Raw genomic sequence first — 19,698 nt, 5'->3', positions numbered from 1 at the left:
CATTGAAGAAATAAATGTCGTCTTTTTCATTAATCCAGAATGTCCCAAACATAGCATTTTGTACTTCAACTTGCACAACTGCCATGGTGTCAGTTTATCTTTGCAGTCTTCTAGAATGTTTTTGCATTTGGTTTTCTTTTTGCTTTCAGTCAATGACTGAGAAGGCTTATCAGTTATAAGCTGGTTAAATAAGGAGATAATGAAAGGCATCGTTTTAGTATTCCTGTACTTGAGAAAAACCTTGGTCAGCCACCTGCAAAAACAGTGGCATTCCTAGCAGTTTTCTTATACTACACCCTTCCAAGGGGTACACTATAGTTAGTAAATGTGTTGTAATTGTATGGGTAGGTATATAACTTAGTACTGATATAAAATGTTAAAAATTGGAATAGTGTTTCAGTGGGGCATTCAAATAATAACAAAAAGTATAATCAAAATCTCGTGTAAGATTCTAAGTTCTTCTGTAAGAAACTAAGTTTTGTAGTCAGGGTTCTAGACTTAGCAAGCCTGTGGCAGGCCAATTATTCTACAGTATCTTTATTTAATGTTAATTATTTAGTTTTGGTTTTTTAAACACAAAGATAGTTAAAAGTATTTTAATTTAAAAATACTCCTTGTATCAGGTTGAAGATATGAAGACAGATACACATTTGAAATTATGATGGTTCCCTGTATTGCAAGAAGCCCAAAGCTTTGCTGATCTGTTATTAAACCAAGTAGAACAGTTGCATAGATGATGAGCTTGGAATTTAAAAGAGTTCCTTTGTGTTTTGGCTGCTGTAGCATCTTAATGGTTGTCAGTGTAACAGCAAAATCTAGGGAGCTGTTGTAGGATATAGTGATTGAATGATGTGTCAGTTTTAAGTACAGGCACATGTCATGGATGAAGATTGTAATTTTGGTGTCATTTTTCTCTTCTTCAAGCTAGTTTAGTCCACCATCCTAGAACAGCAGTTCATTGTGTGCTTCAGTGAGCTACAGCTTCAGTTTTACAGATACAGGTCAGTTGCACAGAGAGTTTTTACACAGGTCACTGCAGCCATCTGAACTGTGTTTCTTTGTGTGTGTGCTAAAAATGGAAGATGTTGGAAAATACTTTCTTAAAATGTCTGAGGTGTTTTATTCTAGTGTGTATAAAATTAAATATGAAATTGTAAGAATACATGTTGGACATGGTAATACACCATGATTTTTTCACAGTCTTTTGGAAACATGCAGAGATTTCTTCTGTTGAATAAATGCTCAGTTAAAAACCAAATTAAAGCTTCCATAACAGGAAGTTATGGAAACATTTACATCAGAAGTGGTTTTTCTTCCTGCCCTCCCGTAGATAAAAGGAAGGTGCAGTGTAGTAAAAGACCATCCTTAATACTTTCTACCCCATCTGCACATACAGCTTTTGTTTAATTAGTATGATACGCATTTTAAAATCAAAATATGCTCTTTAGGTACAATACCTGAGTGCTAGTATACTCAATTTACTGCTAATAAGTGAAAATTAATATCAATATTGCTTGTTAATTACATTCTAGTATTCGTGCAAATACAGTGTGATATGCATGACATCTAGTAACCATTTAATTGACATTTCTGTAAAATACAGAGTTTATATTTTTTAGTTCTCTTAATTTAAAAATTATTCTGCTGTTTGCCACAGTTAGATGTTGTATTTAAATATACTGTTAAGATGCAGTTTCATGGTTAAAAATAAGTCTCTACTGTTGCGGGAGAGGAACGAACACGCTCATTTTTTCTTCCATCCCACACAAACACCTGTGCTCCTTCATGAGCAGCTAAATTTGGCTGAAAAGCTTTTTAAGCACCCTAGCCTAGTCACAGCCTTCTGTTGTGAATGACTTTCCCACACTAGAGAAGCATCAGGAGCACATGGTTAACAAGGATGAAGAGAACCTAATTGCTCCTTTAAGCGCAGACTCCATACAAGCCAGTACCCTGAGCAGTATTTTTGCAGCCAGTGCAAGCCAGCGTGATGGCTTATCCTTACCCCTTTCTTTTGCAGTAGATCCTGCCACTTCTCAACCTTTCTTTCAGCTGAATATTCTAACTCAGCATAGGATGCTGGCAGGCTGGAGAATTGATTATACTCATAGGAAAACTCTTGGGCACTGGAGTTGGTGCAAGATAAACAGTTCGTGCGCAGGTGGGAGTACTGGACCAAGGGCAATGGGAACCTCTCCTTCCACCAAAGTGGTGGGAAGCTGTTTAGATCAACATATTCCATCTTGTAGAACTACTCCCTTGGTCTCTATTTTACATTAAAATGCTTTTATGGAAGAGAGTAGTTAAAAGTTTGAGGAAACTTAGCTTTCAGAGGTGTTGTGGTACCTTGTTTCTTGTTGGCATTTTGAAGCTGATGCTTGGCTGGAATACTGCAGCAGTCTTAATGAGTAAACAGACGTAACTGGCAGTTAGGTGCTGATTTTTGAAAGAAGGACCTGTAGTACTCAAACTCTTTTCTGTTGGTAGTTAGAGCCTCTAATTGTTAATACTCTTAAAGCAAGTACTTCGATCTTTGACGTAAGAATTTGATGGTAAGTCTTTTCTGTTGGTAGTTAGAGCCCCTAATTGTTAATACTCTTAAAGCAAGTACTCCGATCTTTGACGTAAGAATTTGATGGTAAGTGATAAGTATTTTTAAAAAATGTACTGAAAACCAGGGGTTTTTTTAAAAGTGTCATAGGTATGTTTAAATATGTCTCAAATTAGTTTTGCTCAAGGTCCCATGTGTCCTGTTGCAAATGCAGACTTTACCTGTGTGGCTGTGCATTTGTATTGCAGACCCAGAGCCTGCAGCCTGCTCATTTCTTTTAATAAGCATTTGTTGTTCTTGGTCTTTTAAAAAGTGAGCTGTAGTGGGATAGATTTTACTGTGAAGTGTAACACTTTTGAATTTGCTAATTTCTTGAGACATGTGAAAAAGTTATGTTGTTAGCATTTGTTTTCCTGAAAAATAAGTTCCTGGCAATAGTGGATAATGAATGTAGGAAGGGGGTGTTCTTGGGAAGAATAAGTAAAGGGAATTGTTGCACTTTTATATTGAACGTTCTCTGTAACAGCTTGTACTAGTAATCTTGTCTTTTATTTCTTAGTGTGGTCCTGACAAGCTTCTTCTGGTGTCAGTAACAGACTTTTTACCATGAGCAATTCTACTCCAGCTACAGGTATACAAAAAAAAAAAAAAAAAAAAAAAAAAAAAAAAAAAAAAAAAAGTTCTTTGATTGTTCTTTCTCTGTGGTTTTTTTTTTTTTGCTTTGTTGTTTTGTGTGTGTATATTTACCTGAAGTTTGAGATCAGATGAGAACTTGAAAGTGAGAGAAAACTGGGTACAGCTTTTGTTAGTACTTTCAGCATTAGATGTACTTAGAATGTTAATGACCAATGGTTGCATGAGTTAATTTTATGTCAAATAAATTAACTAAATCATGACATAGACAATTGCCTGTCAGCAGTGGTTTCCAAATAGCTTATTTTATATTGGGGCAAAGGACAGAGCAGATAACCACTTGATAAGTATCTAAGACTTGCTATATTTTTGGTGGGGAAGAAGGAGGAGTCTAGGGAGCTAACTTGAAGATTTTTATTTTTGATTTCTTTGACTTACATGTGTCAGATTGTTTATACTTATGCTGATCAATTCAATGTGATGTCCAAATGTTTCTGCTTGGCTTGAAATAGCGTTAGCTTATAGCTCAGCAATGTAATCGCTGAAATACATATCATTAATTAACAGTGCCATGACTGATCCTTTACAGTGGTATCCAAGATGTCTAAACGATATTAAACTTTAAAATAATATAGAGGTGTTTGGGAATTTTGGGATATATTAGGAGACATTCTCATTAATAACTGTATAACTCTAAAATTAAATATAATCTCTATCAAAATATATCTTTTTACCTAATACAGCTTCTTTCAGCTGCAGCATTTGTTTTTCATAGTTATGTTTGGGGTTTTGGGTTTGTACCTCCCATCTCAGGCTACTCAGGGAATACATTTGTACCAGTCATGAATTGCAATTGTAATGAACTGGCCATTGTACATCAGGAATCAAATTTCATTTTGTTCATAAGGCTTCTTTTTGTCTGTCTGAAAGCATTTTTTACTTTTACTCAATTGAGTGTAAAATTCAGAAAAGGTGATCGCCTTTGGCATGCTTTAAAGAATTGTTGAATCAATTTTGAAATTTAGATGCTGGAAGATACAGATGATTATCACTCTGCATCAAAATTTGTATCAAACCACAGCTGGATAAAGAAGCATGGTTTAAAAAACTATGAGGTTTTATATTTGAGATGTGCTAGCTTTTATTGCTCATTTAGTAACTTTGCTGAAGTTTCACAAGATAAGAAGCGTTTCAAGAGTTTGCTCTATTTTGTCACCTCTGACAATGTATCAGAACCCAGAAGATACTGCTTCTGCAAGAGTCTGTCATATTAAACTTAAGGAAAAATTCATACTAGGCTTCATTTCCTGCTTTATTTAGTCAAGCATTCTTTGACTTAGTATAAGTCAAGGATATCTTGTCCATTTTGAACCTGAAATGTAACAAAATAGGTTGTTAGACTTTACCAGTAATATGTCCTGTTATGGCTTGGTACCGATATGTGTTTAATATGTTCATGTTTGTCTTAAAGTTCACATTTTTCAGAATGCATGCAGAGGACATGAAGCCATTTAAAATTTCTTGATGACAAAATCAATGCATAACAGAATTTTCAGTTTTGTAAGTGGGAGAATTTTTAAGTGTGGTGTGGTTGGGGCTTTGGTCATCCAACTTGAAATTTTACAGGCTTCCACTAATAAAAAGACCCTCTGTAAACATCCTGATGTAGAATGACTTGTATGAACCAGTTCTCAGCCTTAGGCTGTATGTAAAACCTACAGCAAAATCTGAAATATCTTATAAAGCTCATACAGAAATTTCTTCCCAATATTTTGTGTTTCTCCTTGGAAAGCTAAATGCAACAGATTAGGTGTTAAGCCTCCATTGCCTCCATTGCAACTGCTTCTAGAACAGTATGCCTATTCCAGATGTAGTGTTCTGCTTGACTCAAGGATACTGAGTAACGTTGTTGAAATGTAGTCATTGGTCACTTACCAATCCAAATTGGCCACTTAAGAGTATCCAAATAGGCATTTGTTCAAAAAAACCCCCCTTCTGGCAATGTGTTGAAGTGGAAGACTTGAGAGTTTGTCTGGATTTCATGTTGTCTATCTTTTTCAAAGACTTTTGAAAACTGAAAATAATTTGGAACAGCAGGCTTTCTTTAATAAAATAAAAACAAACCCCAAACCTTGCGTTAGCAACTCAGTCACAGAAACATAAGCTGGTGATAAAAGAAAAATTAATGTATTACTTCCCAATTATGACTTGCCCCTCTTCTATGCAACTAACATTTTGTAAATACCTTATGTAGGCATTTGGGGAGAAATTACTGGCCTCCATTAAAAGAAAAAAGCCAAAACAGCAGTAAACCAAAACCAAATCACCAGAAAATAAACAAACAGTCCAAAGCAAAGCCAAACATATCACACCATCCCCTTGCTATCAAGATTTGGAATAGCTGAAGATGTCTTCTTACACTGTCCCTTTGTTAGATATGAAATGTCTTTCTTAGGATTCAAAGGGCTATACCTAAGTCAGTGTCAGTGCTGAGGCAGCAGTTTCTCCTTTAGGTTTTGATATGTACACTGTGCAATGTGTTTGTCTTGTTTGCTTGTCTGTCTCCCTCCCTAAAATATTTTAGATAATGAGAAGAAAAAAAGTAAAGGAAACAGATCGCCATGTTCCCCTTCACGTGTCCTTCATATTCGTCAAATTCCAAGTGGTGTTACTGGAGCAGAAGTCGTTTCATTAGGCCTCCCTTTTGGCAAAGTAACCAATCTCTTGATGCTAAGAGGAAAAGGTCAGGTATGTAGTTTTCAATGTTTCATTTACTAGAGCAACGCTGAAGGTGTGTTTCATGTTATGACAATTTTGATCTTGTGGTTGACTGAAATGCTTGCAACAATGTCTAAGTATTTCATTGATTGCTGAGGATTTTAATATTTTTAAATGTGAAAGGATGTTATGAAATTTAAGTTTTTAATATGCTTTTAGATTAAATAGTGAGCTAGAAATTTGTTAATAATATTGCTAAATGTGATAGCCACTTTCTGTAAGAGCATACAGATGATAAAGAACTTCATTGTCACTATTGATGATATATGTCTTCAAAGAGCCTGCCTACTTGAATTGCTAACATCCATGTTAAGCACATCTGTTTAATCCCATTAGATGTGACAGAGTAGTTTGCATCGTGAAGAAACACAGAAATCCTAAAAATAATAAGTGTTCATTCAAAAAATTGTCTAGAGCATTGAGCCGGGTTAATACAATGCATAAACTGATGGATGTTTAATGTTCTGTTTCAACTTCTTCAATCAGTATGCATATCAGCTACCTAGGTAATAATGCTTGGTTTCAGGAATTTAACGAATTGATTAGCAGTGTGATATGCTTAGCAGCATGGCTTCCCATATGCCATACTTATTCCATGTCTTCTTAAATGACATAGTGTACTTAAAATGTAAAATTTTCTAAGAAAACCCATAAATGGAATAAAACAGCCCCATAAACGTGCACACACAAATGCATTCTAATGCTGTGCAAATTAGTACTGTACTTTTATATCATCTTTTTCTAGTGAGACTGGGATTGGGAAAAAATGATGCTTTGTTCTCTCTTGTAAACAAAAACAGCATTGAAATCAGCTATGTATTGTTTGCAGGCATTTTTGGAAATGGCTTCTGTAGATGCTGCTGTTTCTATGGTCAACTACTACACTCCTGCTACACCTCACCTCCACAATCAGCCAGTTTATATTCAGTATTCCAATTACAAAGAACTTAGGACTGACAATCAACATAATCAGGCTGTAAGTATAATACTTCTATTTAACAGGATATAATTGTATGAGTTGTGTACTGGTTTTGGCTAGGACAGAGTTAATTTTCCTCTTATCAGCTTGTGACAGAAAGTATTAAGGCATTTTCTGCTTCTCACATTGCCCTGCCAGTGAGAGTGCACAAGAAGATGGGAAGGGTCTCAACCAGGACGGTTGATTGCAGCTGACCCAAGGAATGTCCCACACCATATGATGTTGGGCTCAGCATTGAAAACTGGGGGAAGAATGAGGAAGGAGGGATCTTCAGACTTGCGGCCTTTTTCTTTCAAGTAATTGTTATGCTCAGTGAAGTCCTACTTTCTTGGAAATTTTTAAACACCTCTCTGCCCATGAGAGGTAGTAAAGGAATTCCTTGTTTTGCCTTGCTTGCATGTGCAGCTATTGCTTTGCCTGTTCAACTGTCTGTAACTGAACCCATGAGTTTCCTCACTTCCACTATTCAATTCCCTCTTCCACTGTGCTATGGGAAAGTGACTGAGCAGTGGCACTTTGCTGCATACTAGGGTTAAGCCACAACACTAGTAAATAAACAGGCTACTCTTCACTATACCAGTAGACAAAATCTGAAATATATAATTTCAGTAACTTCTTACAGACAGGGACTTCTCAATATCTGTAAAATTACTGGGGAGGAGCTCAAGTTCAAAATTAGTTCATCGTCATAACCATGAAATCAAGCAAAGGTGGCAGGAGGACTGCTTGTATGAACAAGGAGCTCCTGACTAAGCCGAAATGTAAAGGAGAGGTGTAGAAAAGTTAGAATCATGGACAGGTGCCCCAGGAGGATTATAGAGCATTATCTGAACATGCAGGGATATGGTTAGGAAAGTCAAAGGCCACTTGGAGTTGTCTCTGATGAGAGATGTGAAAAGGAGCAAGTATGGTTCCTTCAAGTGTATCAGCAGTAGAAATAAGAGGTGGGGGGGTTTTTTTGTTTTGTTTTTTGTTTTTTGGGTTTTTTGGGGTTTTTTTTGGTTTTGTTTTTTTTTTTGGAATACATAGGCCTGTTGCTGAATGGGGCAGGGACAAAGGAGGTGGGAAAGGCTGAAGTACTGAGAGCCTTCTCATCAGCCTGTAGTGGTTAAGAGTTGCCCTTGGTATTACCAAGTACATGAGAACGCTGGGAAAGTCTTGATGAAGGAAGTAGAGAATAATCACATTAGAGAACGTTTAAACTAATTGGATAAACAAAAAGTCTATGGCCGTAGTGAGATACACCTGCGAATGCTGAGGGAGCTGGTTGATGTCATTGCATTGCCACTGTACAATCTTGAAAAGGTCATGGCAGTTGGAAGAAGCTACTGAGGACTAGAAAAAAGAAAATCCTTCCTTATCCTATCTTAAGGAAGGACAACAAGGAAGATGAAAAGAAAGATCTGGGGAGCCACTGCCTGATCAGCCGTACTTTGGTCCTTTGGAAGGGAATGGAACAACTCATTCTGGAAACTATCTCCAAACATTCTAAGGAGAAGAAAGTGGTTAGTCATAGTCCAGCACAGGTTTTTAAAAGGATGTTATGCCTGACCAGTGTGATGGCCTTTTATGGTGAGATGACTGGTTTGGTGGATGAGACAGGAGGATATTGTTTATCTTGACTTTGGCAAGACTTTGTGTTGTTTCCAATAACATCTCAATAGATGAACTGATTAATGCAGTCTAGTTAAGTGAACTGTGAGGTGATTTGAAAGGCTAACATGGTTGTGACCAGTGGCATAAAGCTGGGGTCCGGTCACTAGCAGAGTACCCTAGGGGTTTATACTGGATTTTTGGATTCCTGGATGAATTTCAATTGTCCTCCCTTTTAGGTACATAAATTATATACTGTGGTGTGTATATCATGATTTTTTTTTTTCTCTCTAAGAATGTGGATAGTAGTGATTTGAGCATAAATCATTCATTTGTGCTGACACAAAAGTCACTGAAGTCTTGCAAGCTGTCAGTCTGGTAAATATTATTTGGATCTTTCCTCATGTAAGAGCACTGATCTGCAAAACCAAATAAATAGCACGATTTTTGTTTTAAGGATGTGGTTTGCAAAACAGCCTCAGGAAAAGCATATGTATATTTGCAAATAAGACTCCTTGGGTCTCTTTCCAAGTATTTTCAACTTGGTATGTAGCAGTTGCTTTCTTCTATGACAGCACTGTCTACTTCTAAAAATAAGCTGTTTGGTACTTGTAGTTGAGTTCTATCTAAATTTTAAAGAGACCCTAGTAGAGCAGTTGAATACTGTTACTGTTCTAGTGCCTAGGCTGAGGCCTGAAGTACAGATTATTTTGCAGGGTTATGTTTTTCTGAAACTAGGTAACATGTGCTATGTGCCCTGTTTAGTCTGTCTTCCGAAGAAATAGAGTAGCTGAGACATGAATTCAGGTCACAATACTGCATTTGGAAAGGAACATCTCTGTGTAGTGCTGCTACTCACAGGAGGTATGAAGACCTTTTTCGGGAAAGCCCATGAAAAACAAGTGTAGAGACTCATGTAATCACAGAAATTGAGTTTGAGGAGTGAGATTTAAATCTATTTTTTGTGGTTGATGGCTTGGCTCTGACAGAAGAGTAGGGTGTGCATTTTTAAGCTTATCCCCATGAAATCTTAGTTCCTGAAGAGAAGGAACTCCCAGTAAAGCAGAGCAAATAGTTTCTGGTATGCTGACTGGTTAGTCTGTTACAATGTCGTCATCAACAATATTATTGGAAAAATGTCTAGAATGACAATAGTTTACAGAATCAAAGCAAAATCATGTCTGTATGACATTACAAAGTAGCAGCAGTTTAACTAGAAAAAAGCCATTTGTAAGTGTGAATTACACTGACTAGTTAAGGGAGGGGCATGGAAAGTAGGAGTTATGATTTGAATCAATAATAAGAAGGAAAAATCGTGTTTTGAAGTTATGTTTTATGTGCTTTTCATTTAGGAGAACTTTGTTTCAGTATGAAGAATTTGTATGTAAATTAATTGTGCTCTCTGCTATGACCTAATTTCAGAGACCCCAAGCTGCATTGCAAGGTGTGAATGCTGTGCAGCATGGAAACCCGGGTATTACAAGTGCTCTTGCTGCTGAAGGTGGGGTCCTTCCAAGTCATGGTTCTGTTCTTCGAATCGTTGTTGAAAATGTTTTTTACCCTGTCACTTTAGACATACTGTATCAGGTAATGAGGATTGCTTAAAAAAGTCACATTAATTTATTTTTTTAAGTACCTGTTTAAGTTCCTGAATCTTTTGAATGAGGACTGTCTCTTTAAAATTATTTCCTGAATTTAGGGATCTAGGTTTGAAGTAGTTCTGACTAAATGAAGTTCAAGTAAACAGGGCTTCTGTACTTTGATTTTCATGTTGTCTCGTTTAGTTCCTTGCTGTGGAAGCAGCAACAAACTTGAACTGTTACTTCTGCTCTCATGATAAGTTAGTGAAATATTGAGTGTTATGAACTTGTGAATCCAAATTTTAGCACTCTTTCTGCTGAGTAACCTTTGTGGTTTGCATTATATTTAGGGTTTTATATTCAATTTTATAACTCAGAGCAACTGATGTAATATGCAAATTTCTTGGACAAATATTTTTGATTGTTCATCTTTAGAATGGTATTTGACTACCTCTGAAAGCCTAGAGTAATGGTAGGCTATAGTTATGAAGGACATTACTGTAACTTCTGCTAGGTATTTGGGCTATGCTGTTGAAACCTCTGAGTTTAGTAACTTTGAGACCACTTCTTTGCATCCAGAGGATTTGTAGATACTTTACAAATGTTGCAAAGTTTTTCATACTTGAAGCTTTTGTAATTAGTAGTAATTTTTGCCACACATATGGGTTTCTTAAATAATACAATTTAAAATAACTGGGATGATTTTGTAAGAACCTGCAGCCTGGGAAGATTTTTTTCCTGCTCTGCTAGGATCGCAAACAACAGTTGTTTTTAGCAACACTAGTTTTCCTCTTATCTCTTAAAATTTTCTGTTTCTCTGTGTCTCCTCATCATGACATTGGTTAACTAGTATACATATTAGTTGTCACTTGGATGTAGCAATTTGATCTAAACCTTTTTTTGTATCTTTGAGTGTTGTTGACTCATTACTGAACCTGTGCAAATACTAAGTCAGCTGCTTAGGATTATTATTGCATTCAGAATAACCTGAATACAAGCTCCTGTGGTTATGGGAGCTGTACTAGTTCTTACAGTGCAACAGCAACAAGGAAATTTATTTTAATTTACTTTCATTTTATTTTAGTCTATTTCAGTGCAGCACAACTATATTTTCAGTATTTGAATTGCCCTCACTCAACTACTTTTCCAATATGTCTAGAAAATTTAGCAATATTTGAAACAGAATCGCATTTGGAGTTCTTAATAGGGGACAGTCTCCTCTAATTAAAGTATCACTTTGTGCCCAATGGCTACAATCTAACTTTTACTTTGTGTGGTGAGGTTAATGGAAATAAGTATTTTCACTGACAATGATAGCATCTTATGGAACTAGTAGGCCAGCTGTCATCCCATACTTAGATTGTATTTTGTAAGCTGTCTTTCTTGTCAAGAAATTAACTTTTTTTAACCACAGTTCACCTTAAAATATTTATCATAAGAAGCTGAAAATTTAGAGTTTTCTTTGCAGAAAGAAAATTGATATATACAGTGTGTTTAGGTTTAAAATCAAACAGGAAGGAGTACATTAAATTTCATTACCTTAAAAAGGTGTGTTAAGTTTTCTGGATAAACACGGAAAAGCTTGAGAAGCTGTATTTAGGCCTTTCTTAAGAGGAAGTGCTTTATGAACAGGAACTCAAAGACTAATTTTAAATCGCTGTGAAAAAGTTTCTGTTCTGTTTTCTGTGACTAAATGATGACTGCAGCATTAGAATCTTGTTTCTGAGAGACGGAAAAACTGGATACAAAGGGTTGGGACATTAGTCTTGTATCGTTGACTCTACGCCTAAGCGGCTGGCAAGAGATGCATATCCTTACCTGTGGCCTTTCTTTCCATTGCAAGTTTAATATTTCTTAGGGGTTTCTGCTTTCCTGACTTTGCGTTGATTCTAACAGTGTGCTTGAAAACTAGTAGTATTTCTCAAACTCACCTTTCCTCTTTGACTGTTAACTTGGACATATATCATGCAAGTGCATGATATATCCTAGCTTTAATTTTGTCTTCACTCTTTGTGGCTTTGATTTTGCGTAGACACCTTCATGTAGTGCACACTCTCATTTTGAATGTATATCTATTTAATTTCAACTTTTAAAAGTATTTCTGAAATGCTTATGTTTGCAATAAATCAAATACTATTTGATTATAAAGTATAGGGGTAGATTCAAATCTAGGGCTTTGTCTTGCTTCTTTCCTCTTCATTTTCTAATTTAGGCAGTGGATCTTAATAAGCACATCAGCTATTTAAGTTGTATTGTTGTTCAACAGATTTGTGGAATTTGCCTAATGTACACAACATAAAGGGGGATACCTTGAAATGTAGTTTGCAGTTCCCATCTCAACTGACTTCCAGCAACAAGGAATAATATCGATATAAATAGATCCATTAGGTCAGTGGATGGCTCTGTGGTGTACTTGAATAAATTTTGGGGGTTTTGACCATGAGATGGTCTATTCAACACCTGTTCCACTGACACCTGATATGATGGACCTTTCTCGGAGGGAAAAAAGGGCTCTAGCGTAGGAGCTAGTGGGGCTTGTTGACGGAGCTTTAAACTAGCTTGGAACAGGGAAGGGGAACGTGTATAAGCTAGAGAGCAAGAGGCTGGAGAGGACCAGTGGAAGGGGGACCTGTGCTTCCTGGTCAATGGCAAGTTGAATATGAGTCAGCAGTGTACGGGGTCTGGAGGGAGAAGCCTTATGGGGAGTGGCTGAGGAAACTTGGTCTGTTCAGCCTGGAGAAGAAGAGACTGAGGGGAGACCTCATTGCAGTTTTAACTTCCTCAGAGGGGAAGTGGGAGGAGCAGGTACTGATCTCTTCAGTTTTGTGACCAGTGACAGGACTGGAGGAAATGGCATGAAGCTGAGTTGGGGGATATTTAAGTTGGATTGGAAAAGGTTTTTCACCTGGAGGGTGTTGGGGTCTAGAACAGGCTCCCCAGAGAAGTGATCACAGCACCAGCCTGACAGTGTTGCAGAAGCCTTTGGACCATGCTCCAAAGCACATGGTGTGACTCTTGGGGTGTCCTGTGCACAGCTGGGAATTAGACTCGATTGATGACCTTTGTGGATCCCTTCCAGCTCAACATGTTCTGTGATTCTGTGACTTGTGAAAGTCTATTTTTCAAATCTCCACTCTGATTCATTATCCACATTTGGACAAATGCCTGTTTGGACTGTCCTTCCCTGCTCTTAATTGACTAGACATTGCTGAATCTTCAAGGAAATTTTATCCTTTCCCATTTTTTGTAGCCTCTTCTTTAATTATTTTTTTACCTTAAACAAAATTCTGAGTTCACACAATTTTTGTTCAGCTCTCACAACAGAAATAGTTTTAAAAATTTATTTGAAATATTAAATGCTAGTTTTTAGTGGGCATGAATTACTCATTGCTTCTTAAAGCCCATGTTTTTTCCTTAACAGATTTTCTCTAAATTTGGCTTTGTCTTGAAGATTGTCATGTTCCATAAGAACAATCAATTTCAAGCCTTGCTCCAATTTGCTGATGCAACGAACGCATATTATGCCAAAATGGTAAGTGTAGTGTATTCAACTTGAGTTTGTTTCTTTGGTGGGGGGTTTTTCCGTGCTTAGGGACAGGGGAACCATTGGGAATATTTTGACTGTTAACTTTGTGATTTCTCATCATTCTAACATTCTTATTGCGCATGAATAGCTTTGACATCTCTCTTTAGTGAAGAGGACAGCACTCTGTCATCAAGTGCAAACAAACGTGTAACATATACACCAAGAGATCCATGAGTCTATCAAAACAAAAATCATTGATAATATTCCTTGTCAGTCTTCTCGAGGCTGAACAGGCCCAGCTCCCTCAGCTTTTCCTTGTGAGAGATGCTCCAGTCCCTTAATCATCTTTGTAAGCCTACACTGGACCTGCTGCCAGAGCTCTATGTCTCTTTTGAGCTGAGGAGCCTAGAACTGAACACAGCACTCTAGATGTGGTCTCACCAGTGCTGAGTAGAGGGCAGGATCACCTCCCTTGACCTGCTGGCAATGCTCTCCATAATGCCCCCCAGGATGCCATGGCCTTCTTGGCCACAGGGACAGATTGCTGGTTCACAGGCATCTTGTGGTCCACCAGGACCCCCAGCTCCTTCTCTGTAGAGCTGCTTTCCAGCAGATCAGGCCTCAGTCTCCGCTCAGTTTGCCTTTGTTGAATTTCAGACAGTTTTTCTCTGCGCACCTCTCCAGCCTGTCGAGGTCCTTCTGAAAGGCTTCACAGCCCTCTCGGCTATTGGCCACTCCTCCCAGCTTTATGACATCCGTGAACTTGCGGAGGAGGCCTCTGCCCCTTCATCCAAGTCATCTTTAGTTCTCATATAAAGGGAGCAGGAGGCAATCAATAGTCAGATGTGTAGAAAAACCTTAGCTATCTTTTCATGACACCTGTGATTCAAGTCCTAGAGAGGCAGACTAGAGACCTTTTAAGACCAGTGGTCGGGTTAGCCGATGGGTGCCTCTGTTCGCTGCCTCAGTGCGTCACCCACAGCTATGCACCACTTCTGGGTGTTCTTGGGCACGGAATCCATCTACTCTGTTGTTTCACTTGAAGCCATGCCCAAGTCTGAGGACTTAAATTGGAAAAGAACCTTAAGGTCATTGAGTCCAATGATAAACCAAATGATGCCAAGTTCACTCCTAAACCATGTCCTGAAGCACAACATCTGCACATAATTTAAATACCTCCAGGGATGGTGACACTTGCCTGTGCCAAAGCCTGCTAACCTGTTTGATGATGAAATTTTTCCTAGTATCCAGTCTAAACTCCCATTGCAGAAGTTGAGACCATTTCCTCTTGTCCTATCGCTTGTTACGTGGGAGAAGAGACTGACCCCTACTTTGCTACAGGTTCCTTTCAGGCAGCTGTGGAGTGCATTAAGGTCTCCCCTGTGCCCCCTTTCTCCAGGGCAGACACCCCCAGCTCCCTCCAGCGCTCCTCACAGGCTTTGTGCATCAGATCCTTCATGAGAGTCCCTCATGTACAGGTCAATTCATGCAGTTAAAATTTCCAAATTAGTATTCCTATTACCATCTGATACTGTGTGTTGAGTGGGAGAGAAGTAAGATTAGAAACAAAGGAAGCCAAGTCATGCTTAAAGCTATGTTTTGTCCAGTTGGCTCAAGGTGATACAATACTAACTAGAAGACTACACTAGAACTACACACGATGTTTAGGTAAGAATAGTGGCAGCATAATTTTCTACTTGATCTTTAGAAGGAGGACTTTAAAACCAGTAGGTGATTTACTGTCTGGATACAGTTGCAAGGTGAAAACTGCATAATAGTAAATGGTTTGGGTTGGAAGGAACCTTTAAAAGTTGTCTAGTCCAATCCCCTGGAGTGAGCAGGGTCACCTTCAACTAGATCAGGTTGCTCAGAGCCCTGTCCAATGGGTACTGACCACCTCTCAGGGCAACCTGTGCCAGTGTTTCACTATGCTCATTGTAAAAAACTTAATTTCATATAGCTAATCCAAATCGACCCTCCCAGTCTAAAACCATTGGCCCTTGTCCTATCCCAACCTGCCCTTCTTAAAGATCTCTCCTCATCTTTCTTATAGCCACCTTCAAGTACTGAAAGGCTGCAATAAAAAATACGAACTTATAGTGGTGGCTGCCAGTGTGTTTTATCTCTGAAAATGTAATTATTTTTCTTCAGTCTCTGGATGGCCATAGTATCTACACTGGGTGCTGCACTCTGCGTATTGATTTCTCCAAGTTAACTAATCTAACGGTGAAGTACAACAATGACAAAAGCAGGGATTTCACTCGCATTGACCTTCCTTTTGGTGATGGCCAGCGAACCGTGGAGACATCCTTATCTACTCCCTTTGGTAAGAAGCCTTCACCTCTAGTGCTTAATACACACTGAGATCAGAATTTTTAAGTGACATGTATGCTCTGGCTTCATATCAGGTTCATAGAAGGGTACATTTTGCATACCTTTTTGTTTGTTAGGTTCAGTAAAATTTATATGGAAAGCATGAAGTCCAAGTCATGATAAATGAATATCTAAAACAATAACATGAGGAATACTCGTGGGCAAATTTAAAGTGTTGTAAAAAAGCTGCAAAATACTACTAAAATGCTGTAAAATGGTATCATTGGTACAGGTAATGCATATCAGAATGGAAGTCATCACAAGTTGACACTGGCTGCCTAAAGCTGCTTGAAAAGAAGTGTGTTAAGGGTATTAACTCCTATTTGTTGATATTTTAGGATAGTTGCATGCTGCAAGAGACAAAACTATAAGAAAATTCAAAATTCTGTACTTACTTATATATGTCTGTAGTCATCTTCTAAAAGATAACATTTAAGAAATTTTCTTAAATTTTAGAAGCCACTTTGGCATAGGGGAGACAGTGTCTGCTTGAAGTGACACTGGAGAAGTGCTCACAACACAATTTGAGCTATTTTAGCTATTCTTTTCTCTCTCTAATGACAGTGATTAGCAATAATACACAGCTAAGAACTGTCTTAGCTGTTTAATAGGTATCTAAATGCTGTCCAGTGGATTAGCACACTAAAAAGGGTGGGAGAATAATTTCCTGTTTTCCTTTACTTTTCTGTGGCAACTAGGGCAAATAGTGGGTTTGGATTAATTTTTTGTATACTTGAGTTAGTTAGTTTAGATTAGAATGAGAAAGTGAGTTGCACTCACTACTTTCTTGATTTTTGTCTTTACTGCTCCCCTTAAAGGCAGGCCTTGGATCTTTGTGTAATGAACAACTCTCATTATAGTCTGGGGCAGAGGAGAAGGGTGGAATTTGCCATACAGGATTATAGAAGTGTGCTGTTACAGGTCTAATACATTCAAATTAATTAGACTTGCACTTTTTGAAATGTCGGTGGAAGGGAAAAGTACAATTAGAGTAGTTTATTTCTGTACTTGCTTGTAGGGCAGAAGTAACTATGCTTTTGGAGAATAACACTTGAACACTTCTCCATATTTTCCCCCTCACTCTTCCAAGCTGCTCATTGCTAGGAGCCTTGTTTTCTTTTATTGTAAGAGTAAGAAGTGCTGGAATAGTCTGATGTCTGTACCAAAATTTGTCTGTGTACATTCACAGTGAAGCAGCTGCACAAATATTAAAAAAAAAACAGTAAAAAAATAGCTGTAGACAGGGAGAAATAGGCTTCATAGCCTTTCTGTCAGTGGTGACAACATGCACATACTGTCATTGGCATGCTCTGAGAGGCTTAGTTATAGAACATGAGGAAAAGATGTTCTACGTCATGTGAGTACTTCCACTACCTGTTATTACTAGTGGATGTAGTTTTGATGTAGAATGATAAGATAAAACTGGTAACTCTCAGAATAATACATCTTTTTTTTTCTGTAGACTAGAAGTTATCTTAATAGCAAACCTGAACTTCTCTTGAAACTTGTTTTGCCTCTCTTTTTTCTTTAATTTTCTTTTACTTTTTGTGGAAAAGATACCACACTATAAACAAACAGATTTTGTGCCTGTTTTATATTTAAAGAGTTCTTGCATCCAGTGAATGTAAGCAGAAATACATGAATTAGCTTGCTTAGAAAGCTAGGCTGATAGCCATGAAGCAAATGAATTTAAAAAAAAAATGGAAAAAGGCAACAGGGAGTTCCAGATCTTTCTGCATTAGCTCAGTTTGACAATTTTTACATTCCTGATTCTGGTATCAGGGTGCAACATGCAGGTCTTACTTGGCAGAATAAAAGCTCTTGATCTATTTCTTCATTAGTGTTTCCATTGCCTTTCTTGGATTGTGAATAAGTGATTAATAACTATATTGCCAGAACTTGTCAGTATAATGCACCAGTGTGTGTATTTCAAGAACATATTTAGTTGCTTTGGTGTGATAAATGTATTCAGTTTTTTGTATGAAAGACACTTTGTTGCCACAGATAAGAGGGTGTAATGTGATGCACTATTCATGAATACTTGATCTGTGGTGTCTGTTCCATTTGTTTTTGTAATCCATAATAGATACTTCTTATGGTATTGTATCATCCCTATCAATAACCATTTGCTAGTAGCTCCATTTTAGTCAGTGGTGTGGCAGTTTGGGTAGTGAAACAGACGTATTACCAAGCTTGTAGAATGTGTTTTCTGGTATTACATGCCCTATTTAAAAAAAAATTAAAATCTGGTGTGTGTTTACATATGAACAGATCCACAGCGCAAGCTTGTATCTAACTGCCTCTTAGAACACAGCTTTGTGTGCTATTCTGGTAGCACTTAACTCCACATACTAATGTGGAAATCACTGAACTATCTTTGACTCTGGGACTCTCCATATGTTGCTATTCCAAATCTGGTTAATGCTTGTGATTTCCAGGGGAACTATAAAAAACACTGGTTATTTATAAAGTTACACAAACCGGGAAAGTACATCTCCTTAAAATGCTGTATATGTATACTTCATGCATTTCAGCAGCTAGTAAAATTCAGAATCTCAGATTAGTTGTAGATATTTGTATTGTTTAGCTTATACTGATCTTAGAAATATTCAGGAGTTGTACCTCATCACTGCAAAACATCTTTGACTATATTTACTAGCAGAAAATGTCTAGAATACATGTCCATTGTGTGAATAAAAACCAGTGAACACAGTCATATTAACTTTAATGGATACTAATCTGTGCTGTGCTTTCCTATTCAAACTTGTCTAATTTATATTTTGCCCTGACCTCATTTTAGAGAGCAATGTTGAGGCTGACCAGAATATTTGCCTTCAAAAGTAGCTGAAAATTGTCTTTGTAAAACATAGTCTTGTATTTCAATGAGAGTTTTAACCCAAACATTTTATAAACATCTGGAATCACAGATGAAGTCAATCTAGCAATGCTGGTAGCTGATTCTGATTGCTGAAATCTCTTCTGTTTTCCAAAACTTTCAAAATCCGCTTTAATTAGATGTATCTGTTCTCTCTAGCCACCCAAAATACCATCTTTCCATCATATACAGGGCCTCCTGGGTTTGCCCCAGCCTTGGGCTTTCCTCAAGGTGCAGGTAAGTTTGTTTTCTAAAAATGTAGTATTTGTAGTTATGGCTAGTGACCCATCTGAATACATCTGTCCAGAGTCTTTTTTTTTAATATAGCTATCAGAACACAGTATTAATTTGAGTATTTGTAATTCTCTATCTCATATGTATACTCAGTAAAATGAGTTTTTGTAATAAAAACCATATACTGATGTAGTGTATCTTTCAATAAGCAAAAAACTTAAATTCCATGATGAAGATTATCTGCAAGAGAAGAAATAAAGCATTTGTTTTTCTAAGAATCATAAAACTGCCATGTCATTCAAAGCAAATAAAGGGAAGTCTCCCCTTTTCTGGCTATCAAGTGAGAAATAGATAGTCTTTTAGACTGAGATCTTTTCCTTTCTAGCACAGGATAAACTTTTATGCTGAATTATTTTTCTTTTTTCTTGGGCTGCAATTTATGTCCCCTTTTCTTTGGGTCTGTGTAGCTGAATATTTCTTTTTCTCTGAAAGGGAGGTGCTTCCTGCTTTATTGGTCAGATATTAGTAATAACTAAATTCTTTAAAAGCATTTGTAAATTGAATATTGATTTTTTT

General features: G+C 37.4%; 1 protein-coding gene across 6 annotated transcripts in view; it reads left to right on the top strand.

The window, feature by feature from the left end:
- The window catches only part of PTBP3 (polypyrimidine tract binding protein 3), a 49,333-nt gene that overhangs the window by 11,954 nt on the left and 17,681 nt on the right, over positions 1-19,698 (top strand). For 4 of the 6 annotated variants that reach the window (XM_048292373.1, XM_048292374.1, XM_048292369.1 and 1 more), the window contains exons 3-9: positions 3,111-3,182; positions 5,769-5,932; positions 6,792-6,938; positions 9,957-10,121; positions 13,536-13,646; positions 15,792-15,966; positions 19,048-19,125. In XM_048292373.1, coding sequence (XP_048148330.1) covers positions 3,158-3,182; positions 5,769-5,932; positions 6,792-6,938; positions 9,957-10,121; positions 13,536-13,646; positions 15,792-15,966; positions 19,048-19,125 — 865 coding nt within the window. In that variant the 5' untranslated portion in view covers positions 3,111-3,157. Of the gene's footprint in view, positions 1-924; positions 1,002-3,110; positions 3,183-5,768; positions 5,933-6,791; positions 6,939-9,956; positions 10,122-13,535; positions 13,647-15,791; positions 15,967-19,047; positions 19,126-19,698 lie in introns of all 6 variants that reach the window. The other 2 variants (XM_048292372.1, XM_048292375.1) reach the window with 2 other exon arrangements.

The sequence above is a fragment of the Corvus hawaiiensis genome, chromosome Z (assembly GCF_020740725.1).
Source record: "Corvus hawaiiensis isolate bCorHaw1 chromosome Z, bCorHaw1.pri.cur, whole genome shotgun sequence".
NCBI classification, from domain to species: Eukaryota; Metazoa; Chordata; class Aves; order Passeriformes; family Corvidae; genus Corvus; species Corvus hawaiiensis.
Note: the sequence above shows the minus strand (reverse complement) of the source record. Positions and strands in the feature narration are given on the sequence as shown.